This window comes from Pristiophorus japonicus, chromosome 1 (genome assembly GCF_044704955.1).
Source record: "Pristiophorus japonicus isolate sPriJap1 chromosome 1, sPriJap1.hap1, whole genome shotgun sequence".
NCBI lineage: Eukaryota > Metazoa > Chordata > Chondrichthyes > Pristiophoridae > Pristiophorus > Pristiophorus japonicus.
The window spans coordinates 100,392,858-100,418,158 of NC_091977.1; the positions used below are offsets into that span (position 1 = coordinate 100,392,858).

A 25,301-nucleotide genomic window follows, 5' to 3' on the forward strand; every position below is an offset into this window, starting at 1 on the left:
CAGAGATCATTAGACCTCTCTCTTCACCCCCCCTCTCTCTTCACCCCCCCTCTCTCCTTCACCCCCCTCTCTCTTCACCCCCCCTCTCTCTTCACCCCCCCTCTCTCGGCACCCCCCCTCTCTTCACCCCCCCTCTCTCTTCACCCCCCCTCTCTCTTCACCCCCCCTCTCTCTTCACCCCCCCTCTCTCTTCACCCCCCCTCTCTCTTCACCCCCCCTCTCTCTTCACCCCCCCTCTCTCTTCACCCCCCTCTCTCTTCACCCCCCCTCTCTCTTCACCCCCCCTCTCTCTTCACCCCCCCTCTCTCTTCACCCCCCTCTCTCTTCACACCCCCCCTCTCTCTTCACCCCCCCTCTCTCTTCACCCCCCCTCTCTCTTCACCCCCCCTCTCTCTTCACCCCCCCTCTCTCTTCACCCCCCTCTCTCTTCACCCCCCCCTCTCTCTTCACCCCCCCTCTCTCTTCACCCCCCTCTCTCTCTTCACCCCCCCCTCTCTCTTCACCCCCCTCTCTCTTCACCCCCCCTCTCTTCACCCCCCCCTCTTCTCACCCCCCCCTCTCTCTTCACCCCCCCTCTCTCTTCACCCCCCTCTCTCTTCACCCCCCCCTCTCTCTTCACCCCCCCTCTCTCTTCACCCCCCCTCTCTCTTCACCCCCCCTCTCTCTTCACCCCCCCTCTCTCTTCACCCCCCCTCTCTCTTCACCCCCCCTCTCTCTTCACCCCCCCTCTCTCTTCACCCCCCCTCTCTCTTCACCCCCCCTCTCTCTTCACCCCCCCTCTCTTCTCACCCCCCCTCTCTCTTCACCCCCCCCTCTCTCTTCACCCCCTCTCTCTACACCCCCCTCTCTCTTCACCCCCCCTCTCTCTTCACCCCCCCTCTCTCTTCACCCCCCCTCTCTCTTCACCCCCCTCTCTCTTCACCCCCCCTCTCTCTTCACCCCCCCCTCTCTCTTCACCCCCCCTCTCTCTTCACCCCCCCTCTCTCTTCACCCCCCCCTCTCTCTTCACCCCCCCTCTCTCTTCACCCCCCCTCTCTCTTCACCCCCCCCTCTCTCTTCACCCCCCCCCTCTCTCTTCACCCCCCCCTCTCTCTTCACCCCCCCCTCTCTCTTCACCCCCCCCTCTCTCTTCACCCCCCCTCTCTCTTCACCCCCCCCCTCTCTCTTCACCCCCCCTCTCTCTTCACCCCCCTCTCTCTTCACCCCCCCTCTCTCTTCACCCCCCCTCTCTCTTCACCCCCCCCTCTCTCTTCACCCCCCCTCTCTCTTCACCCCCCCCTCTCTCTTCACCCCCCCCTCTCTCTTCACCCCCCCCTCTCTCTTCACCCCCCCCCTCTCTCTTCACCCCCCCCCTCTCTCTTCACCCCCCCCTCTCTCTTCACCCCCCCCTCTCTTCACCCCCCCCTCTCTCTTCACCCCCCCTCTCTCTTCCCCCCCCCTTCTCTTCACCCCCCCCTCTCTCTTCACCCCCCCTCTCTCTTCACCCCCCCCCTCTCTCTTCACCCCCCCCTCTCCTTCACCCCCCCCTCTCTCTTCACCCCCCCCCTTCTTCACACCCCCTCTCTCTTCACCCCCCCCCCTCTCTCTTCACCCCCCCCCTCTCTCTTCCACCCCCCCTCTCTCTTCACCCCCCCCCTTCTTCACCCCCCCCTCTCTCTTCACCCCCCTCTCTCTTCACCCCCTCTCTCCCCCTCCTCTCTCTCTTCACCCCCCCCCGCCTCTCTCTCTCTCTCTCTCTCTCTCTCTCTCTCTCTCTCTCTCTCTCTCTCTCTCTCTCTCTCTCTCTCTCTCTCCTCTCTCCCCCCTCTCTCTTCCCCCTCCCGCTCAGCGGCACAAACGGCTGCAGAATTCTCCCTGGCTGAAGCACTTTCACACAGGTAGGAAGATGGTTTATTTAATCTTTTCTTTGCTTATAAATGTTTATTCAGGTTGGATTTATTTGTAGAAGTATAAATAAGGATTTATTGTCGAATTTAATGAGTTCCCTTCACCTCCCCCCCACCTCGTTCTGAACGCCTAACTTGTAACCTGCGCCTGATTTTTTAATGTGTAGAACAGGTTTTTTCAGTTCTACAAAAATCTTCACTGGCTCCATTCTACTTTAATTTGGGGTACATTTTCACTGTGGAAACTTTCAAATCAGGCGTCAGTGGCCGGACACGCCCCCTTTTGAAGAAAAAATTCTGTTCTAAACTAGAACTGTTCTACCTGACTAGAACTGCAGAAAAAAAAATGTGGAGAATTGCGATTTCTAAAATAGTCCGTTCTCCACCAGTTGCTCCTAAAAATCAGGCGCGAATCATGTGGAAACTTGGGCCCTAGATTACTGCTCATAAAATTGTGTGTGTGGGGGTGGGTGTTAGGGGAGGGCAAATAGGAGGGAGCTTAGTTGCTTCCAGTAATATGATTACTATTCTATTCTCCACTTTTTAATGGAAACGCTGGAAGTATACTGTTTTGTTTAGTGAATTATGCATTCTGTTTGTTTTCCAGTGAATTCCCTTTAGCATAGCTTTGTATATTTTGCCACTTATTTTAAAGTTTTCAGACATGAGAAATAACTATCTTTTTGAAATATTATAGCTGGCTTAGGCCGAACCGGTACTCTAATAGCATGTTCTATCATGAAGCACTACAAACTAACAGCAGCGGAAGCCATTGCCTGGATCAGAATATGTAGACCAGGATCAATTATAGGACCTCAGCAGCACTTTTTAGAAGAGTGAGTACCACGCCATACTTAATGAAAATACTGTCATGGGATGTAAAAAACAGTTTAATAAATGTTATTTGCTCATACCTCTGCTTGAACTGCATTACTGCAGGGAAAATAAATTGGTACATAGTCATTGCCAATTTTACATCTGCAATGTAGGCTTCTAGGAATTTGTGCTTTCAGTGATGGAACACAGGCTTGTGTTGTGACTAAAAATCACCACAGGGCATTTGCACATCACGTATCCTGTTGGTGAGCCAAGTAAATACATTTCTGGAGTGTGGAAAGTAAATGCACTTCTGGAGAGAGGAGGGGAAAATTGGATGAGCAGATCAAAGTCACTGATCTGTTCTTACAAATTGTCAGGTACCTTCTGAAAGTGACAGAAGCATGGCAGCATATCTGATATGGGAGAGCTAAAGAGTTGCACAGTATATAGCATTGGACTAAGTCATACAGAGTTGGAAGATTCCGACTTGATGCATAGTTTTTGGGCAGTGGTGGGGCACTATAATTGTCCTCGGTGCTCCAGAGCAGGAAGGGAAAAAAAACTCACCATAGTTCTTACTCCTGATGCACGATGCCCACCCATCTCATACAAGGAAAGGACAAATAAATGGATGAACAGAGAACAAGATCGGGAGCTGCATCAGTGCCCTTCTTGGTTCACTAGCCTACTGATGCTTAATTTCTACGTTCACGTGTGAAAAATGTGCACTTGGATAAGCTGCTGGAGAGCATCCAGCACTGGTATTTTACTCTAGCCTGAGCCACTCCTTTAAGACAAGAAGTAATAACATTGAAAAGAAGCAGACCTGAATTTGTTCGTTGAGTCATAATATAAAAGTGTACAAGTTTGTGGTCTTCAAACTTTTTGTGCTCATTATCATATCTGCTACTTCAAGTAGCAGGCTTTTTTGTAAGGCAAGTGAAGAATGGATTAAAGAATTGCAGGAGACTGTGTGGAGGACGATGATGATCAGAGCAGATTGTTTATTCTGAAGTTAGTTTTTTGTGGTTCAGGTTACCACATTAATGAAGTACTAATACAAATAGCGTTATTACTATTATGAAGTTTAAGGGGGAGAAATTCGCCCAGGGGTGAGGGGGGGGGGGTCTCTACTACCTCCCGCAAAATTGACCGGGAGTTAGCGGAGGCACAAACTGGCAGTGTCCCAGGACTCTGCGCTGGCGATGATACAGTGACCTGTTTTTTGCCCCGTAGCGAAAATTGAGGCCGCCGTGGGCGATGTCTGCGCCAGCCTCGTGAGTCGCGAACCGGACCGCACTCCACTCGTGGGGAGAAAAGTATAGGGGAGATGCGCAACGGCATTTTTTTTTCCCGGACAACTTTTGGCTATTTCGCGGGGTCCGTGCCGCGATGGTGCAGCCCTGCGCTCCGCTTCTATGCTGGGTTGTGGCCACGGACCCCTCCCCCCCCCCCCCCCCCCCCCAAATCCTCGGTGGCGTAGTGAAGGCCCTTCACCCACTGCAGAGCTTGCAGCGCCCCTCCCCTTTAATACAAGGGGAAGGTCCAGTGCTCGTGCCAGTGCTAGGCGGAGAGGCCGCATAGCGCTTGAAAATGAGCATGTTTACCATCCCAGTTCCACCCCCGAGAGGAAGTGGAGCGCCAGACATTTCATGGCTGGGGTGGGACTTCTGCGCTAGGCTCCAGTAGTCCCACATTGCCTCGGTTACTGCCCCCAAACAGGGCAATGCCGCTTTTCAACCCCTAAATGTCTCTTTGAGCTGAAGCTTAAAAGAAAGAGCTGATGTGGCCCGGGGAGCCTGAATTTAGCTTGGACCTGCCAACAATCCGAAAGCTATAAGGGGTGCATACAAATGGAATATATTAAGTTGTAGTAATCAAAGCAATGCAAAATGTTGGCATATAAAATTACTGCAAATGAATGCATGGAACAGTGAATAAAGAAATGGGTTTGGTTCCTGATTTAGTGGAGTGTAGAGGAATTGTGGGATTAGCACTTTGGCAGGAGAAAGATGAGAAGGTTCTGGGTAGGTTCCAAAACAAGGCATATAGAAGGGGTGAAGGGCCTTTTTCATTCCTACATCCTTATATTCTTGCATTATATTGTTTATTATACTTGGCAGGAAACAAGCTAATCTATGGGCCCAGGGTGACCTTTTCCGTGCAAAATTAAAAGACCAACAGAATGGAAAGGACAAGGTTGGCGTTACACGGATCCTTTCTGGGGTTGACGATATTTCCATTAATGATAATCAAAACAAGATGAGTGACGAACAAGAAAGTCACACGGTAAGTGAAATTTTGGTAGGATATGCACCAATTTTTGGATAGCATTAATCAAGTTACTGATACAAAACAGTAGTTCGCCCCAGCTGGAGTATTGAGTCCAGTCCTGGGCATCAGAATTTAGGAAGGACATTCAGGTTTGCAGAGGGTTTAGAAGAGATTTGCTGGAATAGTTTCAGGAATGAGGGATTACAGTTATCTGGGTAGACTGGAGAAATTGGGGTTTTTCTCCTTGGAGCAGAGAAGGCTAAGAGGAGATTTGATAGAGGTGTTTAAAACCGTGAAGGGTTCAGACAGAGTAAATGAAGAGAAACTGTTTCCAGTGGCTGAAGGGTTGATAACCAGAGGACACAGATTAAGGTGATAGGCCAAAGAACCAGAGGGGACTTCAGAAAAAACTATTTTATGCAATGAGTGGTTAAGATTTGGAATGGACTGCCTGATCAGGTGGTGGATACAGATTTAATAGCGTTCAAAAGGGAATTGGATAAATACTTGAAGGAAGAAACATTGAAGGGATATAGGGAAATAGCAGGAGGGTGGGACTAACTGGATTGCTCTTCGAAAGAGCCGGCACAGACCCGATGGGCTGAATAGCCTCCTTCCATGCCATGATTCTGAGTTTTTCAGTTTCACTGCATATCACAGAAATGGTTATTAAAGGTTAATCCTCTACAAAGATATTGTCCTAAAATGTGTAAAAAAAAATCAAAGAACTCCTCCACATTATTTAACAACTTATCTAACCTTTGTAATGTCCATCTTTTGGCTTTATTCTGGGTCTATGGTAAAATTGCCTATTTGAGTGCTCTACCAGTATCTTACACGTCTCCCAAAACTGAGGTGTATTGGAAGCAAAGCCAGAGATTTGGTACATGCATGCTTTAACTTCCTAACCTTAGATATAGATTGGAAGTAGATTTGGAGGGCAGCTACTACATGATGATTTTTACATCTCTTTCTTTTACAATTTTTTTTTGTTTTGGGTTCTATTTGATACTTACGTGATAGTCAATTTGTAAGAGGGATTAATAATAAATTGAGTTGTTGGTCACAGATAGCTGCTTCTGTAAAACTCATAATTGACGTTGCCAATTTCAAAAGGATTGGGAAATATAATATTTTAATGTTGGAACCCATGTAGCACTCAGCATCAGCTCACAAATGCTCAGCACCATGGAGCAAAGGTTGACACAAACTTGGCTCCTGCTCAAAAGTTCTCAATTTTAGCCACATTAAATGGGGAGGTGCTCTAAGCAGAAAAAGCAATGTGTCTCTGGGGTAAAAGGAAAATTGGAACGGAATGTTATGCCTGGCTGTTGCTGATATTTCCTGTTAGCTGCCTGCAGGGCATGTAACTGGCATGTCCACTCATTGCTGAACTGAAATTACAAAGCCAATGATTTGGCAATATAGTTCAAATAACCAAAAATAGCATCTATATAGCACCTATAATGTACAAAAATGACCGAAGGTATATCACAAATGTGCAATTACACACAAATGGGTGCTGAACCAACGAGGGAACTATTAGGAGGGGGAAACCAAAAGTTTGATCATGAGGGGGAGGTGGAGAGGCAGAGGGATTTAGCAATAGAATTCCAGAGCGTGGGGTTCGGATAGCATCGCTGCCAATGGTGGGGCAAAGGAGCAGGGATGCTTGAGGCCAGAGTCCGAGGAACAAAATGTTCTGGGAGGGAGATTGGATGGGGAGCGGTTTGTAGGAATGGAGGAGGTTAGAGATGGGGATGGGCATGGTCATGAAGGGATTTAAATATGAGGATGAGTGGCTTTTTTTCATACCACAGATGAAACTGCATTGGTTACAGAAAACTTAAATTGCTGCCATTACTCTGGAATCCAAACTGCAATTTAAATGATATAGATTTGAAAATGGCAAAACAAAGGCAGACAGTTACTTTGAAATAGTCATATACAATGTAAACAGGACCTAAAGCTGAATCTGTCTTGGTAGTATTATCTTCAGGTCTTTCGTATCTGTAACCGGTGTGATTCTATATATTGATTTAGTGTGTTCTGGAAAATTCGCAAATTGTTCCGATTTTATTTATTTTCTCCTTTCTCCACAGTACAATGATAACGATAACAATGATCACTACCCCAATAAAAATGAAATGACCCAAGGGGATAAACTTAGGGTCTTGAAGAGTAGAAGACCAGTTAGAGCTGTAACCACTGGATCAATAAAGTGAGTATCTTTTAGGAACAGTAATGCCATCAAAAATGGACATTTGTGGACAAGAAATGCTGTAGAAAAGTTTTGGTTCTTTTGGATGAATTTTTATCCTGATGAGGGATGTTGTTTCTGGAGAGTAGAACATGTCCCTATTTCAGATACTCAGTGTCTACATCATGTACACTGGGTCAAGAATAATGCAGCTAGCTGCAGAGTAAACTTTCCTTTATTGAGCCCCAGTAATATGCCTAAAGGCCAATCTCAAGAGCATCCCTATGACACTATGGAAAGCTCTGTATCCCACACGAGTCATTGGTGTGGCCTTTCAAATGAGTGCCAGGTTGGCTCAGCATTTTTGTGTTGGGATCCCAAAGTTGTTGAGACTTGCCCCAAATCATTTTATGTGCCCCTTAAAATGTACATAGGAGGAAACTTTTATCCCATCAGTCTGGCCTGACTGAATCTGGTCTGAGGTAGGAGAACTGCTAACCTACTGCAACATCCAGCCTCTAGGCTTGTGGTTATTGCAGTGAGGGTCTATGTTGTATTTTTGAGTGTAGCCTCCTTTGTGCTGCCATAACAACAACAACAACTTGTATTTATATAGTGTCTTTAATGTAGTAAAATGTCCCAGTGCACTTCACAGGAGTATTATAAAACAAAATTTGACACTGAGGCACACAATTGGGGCACATGATCGAAAGCTTGGTCAAAGAGAGAGGTTTTAAAGAGAGTTTTAAAGGAGGAAAGGTTGAGAGGTAATTCCAGAGCTCGGGGCCCAGGGCAGCTGAAGGCACAGCCACCTAAAATCAAGGATGCTCAAGGGCAGAATTAGATGAGCACAGATATCTTGGGGGATGGAGGGGTTGTGGGGCTGGAGGAGATTAGAGATGGGGAGTGTCAAGGCCATGGAGGGATTTGAAAACGAGGATTAGAATTTTAAAATCAGGACGTTGCTTAATCGGGTGCCAGTGTAGGTCAGCAAGCACAGGAACGATGGGTAAATGGGGCTTAGTGCGATAAGGTCACGGGAAGCTGAGTTTTAGATGACCTCAAGTTTACGTAGGGTAGAACATGGGAGGTCAGCCAGGGGTACGTTGGAATAGTCAAGTTTGGAGGTAACAAAGGCAAAAATGAGGATTTCAGCAAGAGATGAGCTGAGGTAGGGGTGGAGGCCGGCGATGTTATGGAGGTGGAAATAGGTGATCTTAGTGATGGTGCGGATGGTTTGTCAGAAGACCACTGCACCAAATCTCGTTACAGCCTTGGTCCAAACATGGACAAAAGAGCTGAATTCCAGAGGTAAGGTGAGCGTGACTGCCCTTGATATCAAGGCAGCATTTGACTGCATGTGGCATCACGGAGCCCTAAAAAAAATTGAAGTCAATGGGAATCGGGGCAAAACTCTTCTGGCTGGAGTCATACCGAACACAAAGGAAGATGGTTGTGGTTGTTGGAGGTCAATCATCTCCGCGCCAGTACATCACTTCAGGAGTTCCTCAGGCCCAACCATCTTCAGTTGCTTTATCAATGACCTTCCCTCTATCATAAGGTCGCTGATGATTGCACAGTGTTCGTTCCATTCGCAACTAATCTGAAAAAGAAGCAATCCATGCCTGTATGCAGCAAGATCTGGACGACATTCAGGCTTGGACTGATAAATAGCAGGTAAGATTTGCACCACACAAATGCCTGGCAATGACCATCTCCAACAAGCGAGATTCTAACCATTATCCCTTGATATTCAACGGCATTACCATCGCAGAATCCCCCACCATCAACATCCTGGAGGTCAACATTGAAACTTAACTGGACCAGCAGTCTCACCTCCTGACTCCCCAAAGCCTTTCCACCATCTACAAGGCACAAGTCAGGAGTGTGACTGAATACTCTCCACTTGCCTGAATGAATGCAGCTCCAGCAACATTCAAGAAGCTCGACACCATCCAGGACAAAGCAGCCTGCTTGATCGGCACCCATGCACCACCTTCAACATTCACTCCCTCCACCACCGGAACACCGTGGCTGTAGTGTGTACCATCTACAAGATGCACGGCAACAACTCACAAAGGCTTCTTCGGCAGTATCTCTTAAACCGGCAATCTCTACCACCGAGAAGGACAAGGGCAGCAGGAGCACTATCACCTGCAAGTTACACACCATCCTGACTTGGAAATATATCGCCGTTCCTTCATCGTCGCTGGGTCAAAATTCTGGAACTCCCTCCCTAACAGTACTATGGGAGTACCTTCACCACAAGGACTGCAGCAGTTCAAGAAGGAGGCTCACCACCATCTTCTCGAGGGCAATTGGGGATGGGCAATAAATGCTGACCTTGCCAGCGATGCCCACATCCCGGAACAAATAAAAGAAATAAACTTTCAGGGTCAAATACGACAGCAAGGGTGTGAACTGTCTGGTTCAGCCTCCGACAGATGCTAGGGAGATGGATGGGGTTCGTGGCTCGGGTACGGAATTTGTGGCGGGGACTGAAGACAATGGCTTTGGACTTCCCAATAGTTAATTGGAGGAACTTTCTGCTCATCCAATTCTGGATATCAGACAAATAGTGTGACAAATCAGAGTCAGTGGAGTGGTCGAGAGAGGGAATGGTGAGGTAGAGCTGGGAGTCGTCAGCGTACATGTGAAAACTAACGCTCTGTTTTCAGATGGTCACTGAGGGGCAGTATGTAGATGAGAAATGGGAGGGGGCCAAGGCTAGATGCTTGGGGGATACCAGAGCTAATGATGTAGGAGTGGAAACAGAAGTCATTGCAGGTGATTCTCTGGCTCCAATTAGATAGATAAGAATAGAACCAGGCGAGTGCAGTCCCACTCAACTGGATGATGGTGGAGAGGTGTTGGAGGAGGATGGAGTGGCTAACCGTGTCAAAGGCTACAGACAGTTTGAGAAGGGCGAGGAGGGATAGTTTACCTTTGTCACGGTCACAAAGGATGTAATTTGTGACTTTAAGAGTCATTTCAGTACTGGGGCAGTGGCAGAAACCTGATTGGATGGATTCAAACATTGAGTTCTGGGAAAGATGGGAGGCGACAACACATTCAAGAACTTTGGAAAGGAAAGGGTGGTTGGAGATGGGGCGGTAGTTTGCAAGGACGGAGGGGTCAAGGATTGGTTTTCTTGAGGGGGGTGATTGGCAGATTTGAAGGAGAGGCAGACAGTACCTGAGGAGAGAAAACCGTTAACTGTATCAGCTAATATGAGAGTCAGGAAAGGAAGTTGAGTGGTCAACGGTTTAGTGGGAATATGGTCAAGGGAGCAGAAAGTGTGACTTGTGGACGAGGAGAGTGCGGAGAGGTCATCTGAGAGAAACTGGAGAAAATGCGAGTTCAGGGCTAGGGTGGGGGGAACCTTTTGAGGAAGTTAGGGGAAGGAAGATGAAGATGAAGCGGCAGAGGCAGCTGATCAGATGGTCTCAATCTTGGAGACAAAGAAGTCCATGAGCTACTCTCATCTGAGCTGAATGTTGCCCCTCATTTAAAAGAAACCTCATGACAATCTTAATATATTTTCTGCTCCAATGGAATAAAGAAGGATGCAGCTTAAGATACAATAAAGTTAATCTTTGATAGAAAAGCCATAAACCTAGAGATTGGGTAGTGCCGTAAGTTAGCTCACTGTCATTGCACTTCTGAGTTTAGATTGATGGTATGTAAGTAGAAAATGTGTATTTCTACTTAGTATTACTATGAAGCATGAAACTGATGCTTCGGTGCATGTGTGACTGCTGTTAATAATAGTGCAAACCTTCCTGCAGATGGTTTAGTGTCTTACAGAAAACATGAAGTTTTAATGTTCTATCAGAATTGCTAGAAAAGTACCCAGCCAAGCAATCCAGTGTCCTTTTTTGTAAGTATGCTTCCTCCTTCCCTACCTTCTCCTCCTGAAGGGAATAACTTGTGCACTGGTGCAGATGGATGGATGCTGGCAGTAATCTGATGCTTTTCTAAATATCAATGTGTTGATGAGTTAGTGTAAATAGTACCTGTTGACAGACTAATGAATGATGGGCGTTACACATGTGCATGATTCTGTCCTTGTCTGTCGTCTACACAAGCATGTATTACTAGATAGTGATTTTGAGCAGGAGCCCTTGCTCTATTTTCCCTTTTTAAAAAATCTATTTTCTGTCCCTGCCCCTTACAGCACATTGAACATCTCTCTGCCAGCAGTTAAATCACAATGTTATAGCACAGAAACTCTTTTTGGTTGTTATAGCACAGAAACAGTCTGTGAAGCCCGACAGGTGTGTTTGTGTTTATCTCCATTAGCCACCTTGTATAATCCCACCCTTCTGCTCACTCGCCATATACAGTTCAATCTCTTCTTCAAGCAGTTATCTAATTCCCCTTTGAAGAAATTTGGGCTGTCCTTTAACAATGATTTGTGGTATGTGGCCATATTCTAAATGTAAAGATTTTTTCCTCTAATCTTTTCTTTAATTTTTATCTTAAATCTCTGGCTTTTTGCTGTCTCAGCAACAGATTGTTTCCACTGATTGGCATTTTACTCATCGTGGACTAATAAAGAGGAGCCAGCACGGATTTGTTAAGGGCAAATTGTGTTTGTCTAACTTGATTGAGTTTTTTGATGAGGTAATGGAGAGGGTTGATGAGGGCAATGCAGTTGATGCGGTATATGGACTTTCAAAAGCCGTTTGATGAAGTACCACATATTGGACTTGTTAACAAAATTGAAGCCCATGGGATAAAGCAGCGTGGATACAAAATTGACTAAGGGAAACAGTTGTGGTGAATAGCTGTTTTTCAAATTGGAAGGAGATGTACAGTGGTTCCCCAGAGTTCAGTATTGGGACCACTGCTGTTTTGATGTATGTTAATGACTTGGACTTTGGGTACAGGGCACAATTTCAAAATTTGCAGATGACACAAAACTTGGAAATGTAGTAAACAGTGAGGAAGATAGTAATAGACGATAAGGGGACATCGACAGGCTGGTGGAATGGGCACATGGCAAATGAAGTTCAACACCGAGAAATGTGAGCTGATGTATTTTTGTAAGAAGAATGAGGAGGGACAATATAAGTTAAATGGTACAATTTTAAAGGGGTTGCAAGAACAGACAACCTGGGGCTGTTGTGCATAAATATTTGAAGGTGACAAGATGTTTCTGTGCTGTACATTGTATTTACTATGTTAATAAAGCAGTTAATAAGACTCATGGGATTCTGGGCTTTATAAATAGAGGCATAGAGTACAAAAGCCAGGAAGTTTTGCTAAACTTATATAAAACACGAGTTTGGCCCCAGCTGAAGTATTGTGTCCAATTCTGGGCACCACACTTTAGGAAGGAAATGAAAGCTTTGGAGATGGTATGGAAGAGATTTACTAGAATGGACTGGAGAAGCTGGGATTGTTGTTCTTAGAGCAGAGAAAGCTAAGAGGAGATTTGATAAAGGTGTTTAAAATCATGAAGGACTTAGATAGAATAAATAAAGAGAAACTAATGCTAGTTCTGTAGTTAACCATCAGAAGTTTGCCATATCGTGAACTCCATCTAAGTCGCCTCACCACGATTACAGGAGTGGATCTATATGGAAGGTATAACAAAAAGGAACAGTTTTGTCAGTGCTAGAAAGAAAGAAAGATTTGCATTTATATAGAGGTACAGCATTGAGAGTTCCGGAATCTGGACATGGAGTCGTCCAGAATCAGGAAAATGTTCCAGAATCCGGCTCAGGCCGGCCGACCTCCCCAGGCCTCGGACCCTTGGTCGCCCGAACTCTGACCTGGCCCGACCACCCCCCCCCCCCCCCAACCTCGGCTCGGGCATTTCCAGATTCGGGATGTCGCAAAGACATTCGGAAATCTGGAATGGCCTTGGTCACGAGGTTTCCGGATTTTGGATGCTCCACCTGTAACACTTAACTTGGATTTGATTCCATGATGTTTATACATGGAAGTATCCACATCCACTCGGCCCAATTGCCTAATAAAGCAGAACTAAAGAGTCAGATACAAGGCAGTCTGCATTGAAACAAGAACTGAAATACGGGACAATTAAAGGTAGTTTTATAGAAATTAAACCAAACATTTTAAACAGTACTCCAGAAAGAACCTGTCAACCCATAAATTACCATGACAACGTATTACAGCCTCAAAATTCCAGGAGATGCGCTCTGCCAGCGGATGTGCGGTGGAGTGGAAGTCCCAGCCACCCATGGAGCCGGCTGTTGACTGTATCCCAAATTGCAGGGATAGAGTCATTAGCATACTTGAGATAGGCCAAAGGATGCATCAACAGTGCCCGTCACAATGGATCCCTGGAAAGTCAGAGCAGTGCTTTATCGTTTTGATGCAGTCCCGGAAGTCCAAGAACATCTTCCTGCATGCCACAGAGCATCTAGATTCTGCAGCTGCCAGAGGAGCAGTCGGTCTGTCTCTGGAAGGTTATATGTCTCTGGAAGGTTATACGTCACCTTAGAGTTCAATTACCTGCTCCCTGCTGTATTTTGGGGCCTTTAAGTGCCCAAAATGGAACCTATGTAGATTCCGTTATATCTATCAGGAAATAAATCGTGTGGAATTTCCCAGGGAAGCCTGGAAACTACCTTGATCGTGCCCCCTTGCAGTGATTCTCAAACTAGGTTCGACAGACCAATGGGGATCCGTAGAGATATTCCAGGTGGTCTGACAAATAATGTGAAAGTGCAGCCAGAGGTGGGTTTGGTGCAACGCGGGAGGCCAGAGTGGAGTGTGGCTGCCACATGTGCATCACAAAGTGGGCTGTCTGCCTCAGCTAGGAGGGATGATGCCTGAAGATCATAAACCCATTTAGAATCAATTCCAAAATTGTTGTTTATCAATAAAATGGCTTTCCTAGTTGTCCAGGCTTAAATAGAAAGCTTAGCTTTAAGTTAGTTGCAGTTTAGATACCATCCCTTAAATCTGAGGGGTATAGCTAAAAGTTTTTCCTGGATAAAATGCTATGCTATTTTACAAGGAATGAAAACAGACCGACTCAGCTAATCCACTAGAAGAACCCTCTTTACAATACATCACAGACTGTGCAATGACACAAAGTAGTGTGTGGCCAAAATCATGCCGCCTTCTAAATACAGTTGGTACTGAGTGTCCTTAGCATTGCGATACCAACATTTTCAAGAAACATGGTGGTGGAGTTTAAGCTGTAGAATTAGGGGCTCGTTTTCCCCTCCTTCACCTGAGGAAAAAACATCATACCAAGGATAGATGGACTCTGCAGTGAGAAGCAGGCACATCCATCTCACTGATATCTAAATAAATACCTGTTTTCTTAAAAGCATTTTTACCTGCAGCACTTTCATATTATGGGTATTCTACTTTAAATGGAGGATGGGTGATTACTAATCCATTTGAAAAGTGGTCTTTCAACCAAAAACAGTTTGAGAACCACTGATGAAGGATATCAGAAAAGATCCACCCACAGCAGCGGGCACCCTAGCAAACTTCCTCTGACTCTCAATGGAACTGTGTTCCGTACATACCCCTTCTGCAGTTATATCAGAGATGTGCCCAATGTTGATCAGATATTTTGCCCAGAAAGTCATTTGTGATTTAAAAAATCTGAGATCTTCAATCCATCCCATTGGAATATAAATGCTGTACGTTAACCATTGAACTATCTCGTAGGCTTCTCAACACAGACTAAATTTAAGATCTGTGGTTGAAGTTAATTCTTGGTTATTCTGGAAGAGTGTCAAACTCCACTTTAAACCTGTATTGACATCCTTGTGTCACTAATTGTGTACTGCTATGTTCTAATTTTCATTGACCATTAATGATTTCTGCATGTTTGCAAAAGTTCAACCTGTGAGCATGCATGGGTGAATAAGCTACAGCCAATTGTGTTTTAACTGTGTTCATTTTAATCTGTAAGACAAAGCTAAAATTTACGTTAATCAGGCAGCTGGAAAAGCAAGTATGGCTATTGCTGAAATATCTATGTATTATGGTAAACCATGCTGTGCTCTATGCTGGCATTGTTTTATTTTCTTTCAATCTATAGGCTAATTTCTAACCTGGATAAATGAAAATCGCTATTTAAAAAAAATATATATAAATTTCTTCCTACTCTCCCCTCCCCAAAGAATTTTCTGTCGATAAATATTTTGGTCCCCACACAAACTTCTTTAGCTTCAGAGAACTGGGATATCTGGGTAATTGGAATATAAATGCTGCGCTGAACCATTGTATGTATTGGCACATGTGGCGGAGCCTGGTCTCCAGTCATCTTGGATCCCCTTCCCACTGGACCAAGACCGTGCTCAGTCAAGCCCATGTGGTGGCTGGTGTGCAACGACTACCCCATGTTAAAATAATTCACACACCGGCATCTTCCACCGTTTAAAATGAGTTCATCAGTCACCTGAGTACTAATTATTTAGTGTGGAAGCAAGTCATCCTCGACCCCGAGGGATTGCCTATGATGATGATGATCTGGGTAATTGACTTCTTGATGAATTGTTGCTGTTTCTCTGGCCAACGCACAGGGTTACTTTGTTGTAATGGGAAGAGAAAAAGGACTCCTTTCACTGCAAAGTCCTTGCCATCTTCATAGCCTGATGAAATGGCTGTTGGCCTTGGGACTCCAGATTATGGGCCCAATTTTTGGCCATAACTTGCTCCAATTATTTTGTAGTAAGTTGGTTTTTCTGGCATAAGTTTAAAAAATGCCATTTTCCCCAATAAACTTGCTCCAGAGTAACTCAGTTAGGTATAATTTTTTTGTTGTTGTGTATTTTTTTCAAAAGGGGGCGTTCCTAGGCACTTACACCAGTTTTGGCCATTTATGTCACTTTGGCCAGCTAAAACTTACTCCAAATCGACTTAGGTCAGCGTATGTGACTAGCTCTGAAAAACATTGCGGTCAGTTAAGAATTCAGCGCAGGTTAGTACATTTAAGGCACCAAGACTTACAAAGCACTAAACAAAGCACAAAAAGTAATAAGCAATCAATCAATAACACATTAAAAAAATCCTACCTTTATGCCAGAAACAAGTTTTTTTTTTAAAAAGTCCCCCCCCCCCCCCCTCCATATCCCATCAAAACTCTTCCCCCCCCTCCCCCCAAATCAAAACTCTCTCATTAAACAAAGCACAACCATTAATAAATAAAACTTCAGTCATATCTCGGCCCGGGAAGTCAGTGGGCCGGCTGGTGTGGGAGGCCACTTGGCCATCGGGTCCTGCTCACAGCCCGCAGGACATGCTGGGAGGGCAAGGAGCGTGTGCGCAGACTCCACTGCGCATGCACGCAGCTGCCGGCAGTGTTTTCTGCGCTGGGCTGTTGCTCCACCCCCCACTACACTATGAACGCCATGCTAGAACATGGGAGACTCGACAGAGCGGGCAGGATGGGGCCACTTTTTTTTTTTCGGCGTCGTTTCCAGCGCGCAAAGTCGGCGCATTTAGGGTAAGTGTGCCGAAAAAAGGGGTTGGGGAAAATTGGGCCCAATAACTCTGGGTGGCTGGTATTTTATTTTGACTGTCACTGTACTACCCTTTTGGACTCTGAGAAGCATTCTCAAATAGTGGTGATTTGGATTATTGTATATACTTTTACAGTCTTCTGTTTGAACAGTTTTTCTCATTTCAGTAATGATTGAATTTGAGAAAATCAAGTATGCTGTGATATAATTAGCTACTCAAATCAATTAAACAAATGTGCATTTATGTAGCCTTATCACATCTTACAAATATCCCAAAGTGCTTCACATACGATTACTTTTGACGTGCAATTATAGAGACAAGATTTGAAATGTAAATTAATTTGTTCAATCTCATACAAATAGGTATTTCATTTCATTGGGCAAAATTTTCTTTTGGAAGATTGTTCCTTTTAAGAACTTTGTACCATAAATGCATCACGTTACCGCCTTCCCTTCTGTACGTAAGGCCTTATTCTGAGCTGTTCCTTGGACCTTTATTCGTACATGTATCTGAATAAGGGCAGTTAAGGCTAAGTACTCCTTAACAATCTACTTCAGTTTTTCGTAGTTAAGTTTCCTTTGTCAAGTGTTTCCAGAATCTTTCTTGCACAAAGTCTCTGGTGCACTCTTCAATAGTATTGGCCTGCTGAGCCCTAGCTTGGTTAATACTGGCATAATGCAGCAAGAGACTACTTTGGCTTCTAATTGACAGCAGCTTCAGTTTCTAAAGTGCTGTATTGTTGTCACTGTCAAGAAAGTTCTGTGAAAATGGAGAAGTGTGAAACCTGATCAAACATCAACATAAGATCTTTAGCCTTCTACCAGAAAAGTTGGAAGAGTCAATATGGCTACAGTATGTTAAAGCTTGATTTCTCTAGGCACAGAAATAGCTCTGTTCCAATTCTGTGCGAAAGCAGGTTGTGTAGAGGACACAGAGAGGCTGCAAGGAGATTTAGATAGGTTAAGCGAATGGGCTAAGGTTTGGCAGATGGAATACAATGTCGGAAAGTGTGAGGTCATCCACCTTGGGGGAAAAAAAACAAAAAAAGGGAATACTATTTGAATGGGGAGAAATTACAACATGCTGCGGTGCAGAGGGACCTGGGGGTCCTTGTGTATGAATCCCAAAAAGTTAGTTTGCAAGTGCAGCAGGTAATCAGGAAGGCGAATGGAATGTTGGCCTTCATTGCGAGAGGGATGGAGTACAAAAGCAGGGAGGTCCTTCTGCAACTGTATAGGGTATTAGTGAGGCCGCACTTGGAGTTCTGCGTGCCGTTTTGGTCACCTTACTTAAGGAAGGATATACTGGTTTTGGAGGGGGTACAGAGACGATTCACTCAGCTGATTCCGGAGATGAGGGGGTTACCTTATGATGATAGATTGAGTAAACTGGTTCTTTACTCGTTGGAGTTCAGAAGGATGAGGGGTGATCTTATAGAAACATTTAAAATAATGAAAGGGATAGACAAAATAGAGGCAGAGAGGTTGTTTCCACTGGTCGGGGAGACTAGAACTAGGGGGCACAGCCTCAAAATACGGGGGAGCCAATTTAAAACAGAGTTGAGAAGGAATTTCTTCTCCCAGAGGGTTGTGAATCTGTGGAATTCTCTGTCCAAGGAAGCGGTTGAGGCTAGCTCATTGAATGTATTCAAGTCACAGATAGATAGATTTTTAACTAATAAGGGAATTAAGGGTTATGGGGAGCGGGCGGGTAAGTGGAGCTGAGTCCACGGCCAGATCAGCCATGATCTTGTTGAATGGCGGAGCAGGCTCGAGGGGCTAGATGGCCTACTCCTGTTCCTAATTCTTATGTTCTTATGTTGTTGCGAAATGCTGCTCAGTAGTGAACATAGCAGCTTGTACAGGAGGAAGAAAGCATCCACGTCTTCTGGGTCACACACACATCTATCAGTAAGAGCCTTGGAAAGTTAAGAGGCCACCTGGAGGATGCTGGCCCTGGGAGTAAAGGATCGCTATATAATGCCAGTACAGCCTCAAACTGAGAGGCTGGCTGTGAAGTCTCTCTTGATGAAGCAGGTTTGCAACAGATATGAATTGTGGTATCTACATGTGAGACATTGTGCCAGTACTTGGCCTCAATGTTATAGGGATCTGGCATTGACATCTAGTGAATTTCACAGATCCATCACCTTGCAGGGATGCTGAATCAAATGATGGATGTCTTTGGTTGAGGCAGTGTTCGGTTGCATGACCAATTTAAATTGAATCATTGGGTTTTCAATAAATAGGCTATCCAGTGATCATCCAAAAGTGGCCACAAAGTCTAAGAGATAACACATTTGTTGTAGGCTCTGAGACAACCAGGTAGTAGCTATCAGTGGTGTGATATTATTGGTATTTAGGCCATATCTATGAGAAATATTTATAAGTGGAGGCATTACTCCCATTGGTGCTAGGATCACAACTTGTGCTGTTGGAAAGTGACATGGACATAAAAACATAGAAAATAGGTGCAAGAGTAGGCCCTTCGAGCCTGCGCCACCATTCAATAAGATCATGGCTAATCATTCACCTCAGTACTCCCTTCCTGCTTTCACCATACCCCTTGATCCCTTTAACCGTAAGGGCCATATCTAACTCCCTCTTGAATATATCCAATGAACTAGCATCTACAACTCTGCAGTAGGGAATTCCACAGGTTAACAACTCTGAGTGAAGAAGCGTCTCCTCATCTCAGTCCTAAATGGCTTACCCCTTATCCTTAGGCTATGTCCCCTGGTTCTAGACTTCCCCAACATCAGGAACATTCTTCCTGCATCTAACCTGTCCAGTCCTGTCAGAATTTTATATGTTTCTATGAGATCTCCTCTCATCCTTCCAAACTCCAGTGAATACAGGCCCAGTCGATCCAGTCTCTACTCATATGTCAGTCCTGTCATCCCAGGAATGAGTCTAGTGAACCTTTGCTCCACTCCCTCAATAGCAAGAACATCCTTCCTCAGATTAGGAGACCAAAACTGAACACAATATTCCAGGTGAGGCCTCACCAAGACCCTGTACAGCTGCAGTAAGACCTCCTTGCTCCTATACTCAAATCTCCTAGCTATGAAGGCCAACATACCATTTGCCACCTTCACCATCAGCTGAACCTGCATGCCAACTTTCAATGAATGATGTCCCACGACACCCAGGTCTTGCTGCACCTCCCCTTTTCCTAATCTGCCATTCAGATAATATTCTGCCTTCGTGTTTTTGCCACCAAAGTGGATAACCTTACATTTATCCACATACTGCATCTGCCACGCGTTTGCCCACTCACCTAACCTATCCAAGTCACCCTGCAGCCTCTTAGCGTCCTCCTCACAGCTCACACCGCCACCCAGCTTAGTGTCATCTGCAAACTTGGAGATATTACACTTAATTCCCTCATCCAAATCATTGATGTATATTGTAAATAGCTGGGGTCCCAGCACTGAGCCCTGCAGTACTCCACTAGTCACTGCCTGCCACTCTGAAAAGGACCTGTTTATCCCGACTCCCTGCTTCCTGTCTGCCAACCAGTTCTTATCCACGTCAGTACATTACCCCCAATACCATGTGCTTTAATTTTGCACACCAGTCTCTTGTGTGGGACCTTGTCAGAAGCCTTTTGAAAGTCCAAATACACCACATCCACTGGTTCTTCCTTGTCTACTCTACCAGTTACATCCTGAAGAAAATTCTAGAAGATTTGTCAAGCAGGATTTCCCTTTCATAAATCCATGCTGACTTGGACTGATCCCATCACAGCTGTCCAAATGTGCTGCTATTTCATCTTTAATAATTGATTCCAACATTTTTCCCACTACTGATGTCAGACTAATTGGTCTATAATTACCCGTTTTCTCTCTCCTCCTTTCTTAAAAAGTGGTGTGACATTAGCTACCCTCAAGTCCATAGGAACTGATCCAGAGTCGATAGACTGTTGGAAAACGATCACCAATGCATCCACGATTTCTAGGGCTACCTCCTTAAGTACTCTGGGATGCAGACTATCAGGCCCTGGGGATTTATCAGCCTTCAACCCCATCAATTTCCCGAACACAATTTCCCGCCTAATAAGGATTTCCTTCAGTCCCTCCTTCTCACTACACCTTCGGGTCCCTAGTATTTCCGGAAGGTTATTTGTGTCTTCCTTCATGAAGACAGAACCAAAGTATTTGTTTAACTAGTCCGCCATTTCTTTGTTCCCCATTATAAGTTCACCTGAATCTGACTGCAAGGGGCCTACGTTTGTTTTCACTAATCTTTTTCTCTTCACATATCTATAGAAGCTTTTGCAATCAGTTTTTATGTTCCCAGCAAGCTTCCTCTCATTCTATTTTCCCCCTCCTAATTGAACCCTTTGTCCTGCTCTGCTGTATGACAAAATTCTTCCAGTCCTCAGGTTTGCTGCTTTTTCTGGCCAATTTATATGCCTCTTCCTTGGATTTAACACTATCTTTAATTTCCCTTGTTAGCCACGGTTGAGCCACCTTCCCAGGTTTAATTTTTACTCCAGACAGGAATGTACAACTGTTGAAGTTCATCCATGTGATCTTTAAATGTTTGCCATTGCCTATCCACCGTCAACCCTTTAAGTATCACTTGCCAGTCTATTCTAGTCAATTCACATCTCATAACATTGAAGTTACCTTTCCTTAAGTTCAGGACCCTAGTCTCTTAATTAACTGTGTCACTCTCCATCTTAATAAAGAATTCTGCCATATTATGGTCACTCTTCCCCAAGGCGGTGTCGCTCAACAAGATTGCTAATTAGTCCTTTCTCCATTACACATTAGCCAGTCTAGGATAGTCAGCCCTCTAGTTGGTACCTCGACATTTTGGTCTAGAAAACCATCCCTAATACACTCCAGGAAATCCTCCTCCACTTCATTGCTACCAGTTTGGTTAGCCCAATCAATATGTAGATTAAAGTCGCCCATGATAACTGCTGTACCTTTATTGCACGCATCCCTAGTTTCTTGTTTGATGCTGTCCCCAACCTCATTACTACTGTTTGGTGGTCTGTACATTATTCCCACTAGCATTTTCTGCCCTTTGGTATTCCGTAGCTCCACCCATACCGATTCCACATCATCCAAGCTAATGTCTTTCCTTACTATTGCATTAATTTCCTCTTTAACCAGCAACGCCACCCCACCCCACCTCCTTTTCCTTTCTGTCTATCCTTCCTAAATGTTGAATACCCCTGGATGTTGAGTTCCCAGCCTTGGTCACCCTGGAGCCTTGTACAAATGTCGGCATATCAGGTGCTTTTGGTCAATGTGAATCCATATTGCTGCTATTTTGAGCTTGGTTGGAGCAAATGTTGGAGAGCACTTGATGATTTCCTGATTCATGAAAAACTTTGTAAAGTAAAGCCTTTTATTCCTCAGATTATTACTATTTGGGATTTGAATTTGAACAAATTGATTTTTGAGTAAGTAGGTTCCTGTAAACTCCGGTTCTTCCACTCAGTTAATTGCTTCCTCGTTTCACACTTGGATCGGACAGTTCTTTGGCCTTGCCAAAAATTGTAAATTTATTTTTTTGTCACATGATGTCATGATTATGAAGTTCTATCCACCCTCATATTTGATCTACATGGTACACAAATATACTCCGCAATACTTCCTTTCAATGGAACAAATGAAATGCTTGGCCAATCAAGGCAGTTATTTGTTTCATTTGGAAATGAAACTTCAGATAATTCAATACCAAATGAAGATCAGAAATTAGGTAGTGGTACACTGCTGTTTAGGTTGCTCCTTGGCAGGGTAGAACCACCAGGGAAAGTTGGTCACTCTACTTGTTATGTAATTGAGTATCTAGAACCTTGGTTAGACCACAGTTAGAGTATTTTGCACAGTTCTGGTCTCCATATTACAAAAAGGATATAGAAGCACTAGAGAAGGTGCAAAAAAGATTAACCAGGACAATGCCAAAACTCGGAGGTTATAACCATCAGGAAAGATTGGGGCTTCGGCTCTCTTTAGGAAATAGAAGGCTGAGGGATAACCTAATAGAGGCCTTTAAAAGTTATGTAAGGGTTTGATATGGTAGATGTAAAGATGATGGTTCCGATTGTGAGGTCTCCAAAACTAGGGGTCATAAATATGTTAGTCACGAATAAATCCAATAATATTGCAGGAGAAACTTCTTTAATCAACGAGTGGAAATTGCTACAACATGGAGTAGTTAAGGCGAATTGCATAGATGGATTTAAGGGGAAGCTAGGTAAGTACATGAGGGAGAAAGAAATAGAAGGTTATGCTGATAGGGTTCAATGAAGTAGGGTGGGATGAGGCTTGTGTAGAGCATAAACACCAGAATAGACAGGTTAGGCCAAATGACCTGTTAATTATATGTAATACTCTTGTAGTGACTGCTATTTGGGCCAGTGTGCGAAGGGTTTAACTTGAGACTATTTTCTCTCGCCTAAGAATTAAGGGAGCAGCCCAGACTGAAGTCTTGCACATAGCAGATTGGGAGAAGGTTGAACCACATTTGCCACAAATGTTGCGTGATTCTTAAGAACTTAAGTCAACAATAAGAAAAGGCCACTGGGCTTATTAAAGTTCATCCCCACATACTCCTCCCTAGGGAGGAGTACATGGGGATGAACTTTAATAGGCCATGGAATGGAAGTTCCTAATTTGTACATCTAGGTTGAAGTTGTCACAGACTAAATAACGCCTCTCCTATAGAATTGAATATCCACATTTTGCATGGCACCTGGCTTGCATTTTTGTTCTAAAAATAACAGCTTTACAGCAGTTACTTTGCCAATGGCATTTTAGCTTAAATTTTCTGCTCTTCCATTTGCATTTTTTGTTCATCTTTTTTCCCCTTCTAGATGGCTCCTAGCTATGCTGGTATCTACACTGTGTAGCATTGTCATCTGGTGGATGGTTTGTGCCTACCCTTCTCCCATCCTGCTAATCTGTCTAGATGGGTTAGGAAACTAGTAATCTTCAGGACCCAGGCAGGTAGCACTGTAAGTGTGCCACTTCCATTTCTTTTTGAAAGACTAATCATTGGGCAATGCATTGCACTTTCCAAATCTCTTCCATTGCATGCTTAATAACTATCACTACTCTCTTAAACTCAGTGGGGTATATTTTGTTTGATTTGTTATGTTTGTAAAGTTGATTAGTACAACATTTTTCAGTGTTTCTAACCATTTCTAGTGCTGGTTTCACTAAAATAAAAATCTCTGCATTGTGGTTTTGTAAGTTATGTATGTATATTTCCCATGCACTCTAGTAACTGTTATTACAGTATTTTAACTTCATTCCATCTGTTGCTGCACATTTTTTCTTGGCAGCTGTTCCATTGCAAATGTGGACTTTCTACATTAGCTATTTCTTTAGTTGTGTGATGAAACTGGAGCTCAGTAATTACATAAAGTGTCAATTGCAACAATAAAGAAAGACTTGGATTTATATAGCGCTTTTTTATGACCATTGGACATTTCAAAGAGCTTTACAGTGTAGTCACTGTTGTAATGCAGGAAATCGTCATTTGTGGCCAGTGCAATTAACTGGATTAATTGGCTGTCGCAGTGGAGGTTTTAATTTATTATATAAGCCTAGGACAGATAATAAAAATAGATTTGAAAATTAATCATTGCCTGCATGCTTGTCATGCATCTGCTACTTGATGGCTAATGATTGAAAGATTTGATTCACAAAGCTTGTTTTCTTTTAGTCTGCTATATTACTGTTCATTTTTAGGTTTCTGCAATTGGGATGTGGCACCTTACCAAGTAAAGCATATGTACCTCAACTTAAAATAAATGGTTGCTTGTGCTTATCATTTTTTTTGAAGGAGGGTTGTTTCTGAGGAAACTACAGTCTTAAAATGTGAAAACAAATAGTCGTTGTAACCTGGGAGTCATTTGGATATTTATGTAGGTAAAACTGGCCAGAAAACCTCATGATTACATGAAATTGCTGCTTGTGTTACTGCTTGTTGTAGTTTTGTAATTTGACTGAGAACAGCATAAAAAGCACACGGCTTCTTGTATATATTATACATCATTTTATATCAACAGTAATGCGAATTCTTAGTAAATTCCACAAGTAAAGTCAGTATCTTTTTTTTTAAATCATGTTCTGTGAATAATTGGCTAGTCATTCTCACTAGTCAACAACTATTACAACATTTGTGTATCTGACTGTTACTCAAATATTTATAAGCTGAAAAGCCATTCTCTTACCTGAATTTTAATTTACCCTGTTTGTATACATGATGGGGCACAGCTCAGTCTGTCTATCAGATGATGTATAAAGCAGTTAAACCACTGCAATGAAACTTAGTAACGTTATTGCATTGATCACTGTTTACCCTTCAGGTCAAGTGTTGCGTTGACTGTAAGCTTTCTACTACATTAGTATCTCAAGCTTGCAATTCTGTTTCCCAGAGGGGCTCTCGCTTCTGGTCGGAAGCGCCCGGGCGGAAAGGAGTTAGATGAGGTCCTTACTACTAGGGGAATCAAGGAGTATGGCGAGAAAGCAGGAATGGGGTACTGAAGTTGAATGTTCAGCCATGAACTCATTGAATGGCGGTGCAGGCTAGAAGGGCCGAATGGCCTACTCCTGCACCTATTTTCTATGTTTCTAATCACGAGAAACATCTTTTATCAAAGTGTAATTATGTTTAATATAACTAACCTTT

General features: G+C 44.0%; 1 protein-coding gene across 6 annotated transcripts in view; it reads left to right on the plus strand.

The window, feature by feature from the left end:
- LOC139264907 (dual specificity protein phosphatase CDC14C-like) overlaps positions 1-25,301 on the plus strand; it is a 156,512-nt gene that overhangs the window by 90,496 nt on the left and 40,715 nt on the right. For 5 of the 6 annotated variants that reach the window (XM_070881949.1, XM_070881951.1, XM_070881948.1 and 2 more), the window contains exons 10-12: positions 2,584-2,722; positions 4,829-4,994; positions 7,082-7,200. In XM_070881949.1, coding sequence (XP_070738050.1) covers positions 2,584-2,722; positions 4,829-4,994; positions 7,082-7,200 — 424 coding nt within the window. Of the gene's footprint in view, positions 1-2,583; positions 2,723-4,828; positions 4,995-7,081; positions 7,201-10,967; positions 11,060-25,301 lie in introns of all 6 variants that reach the window. The other variant, XR_011593443.1, reaches the window with a different exon arrangement.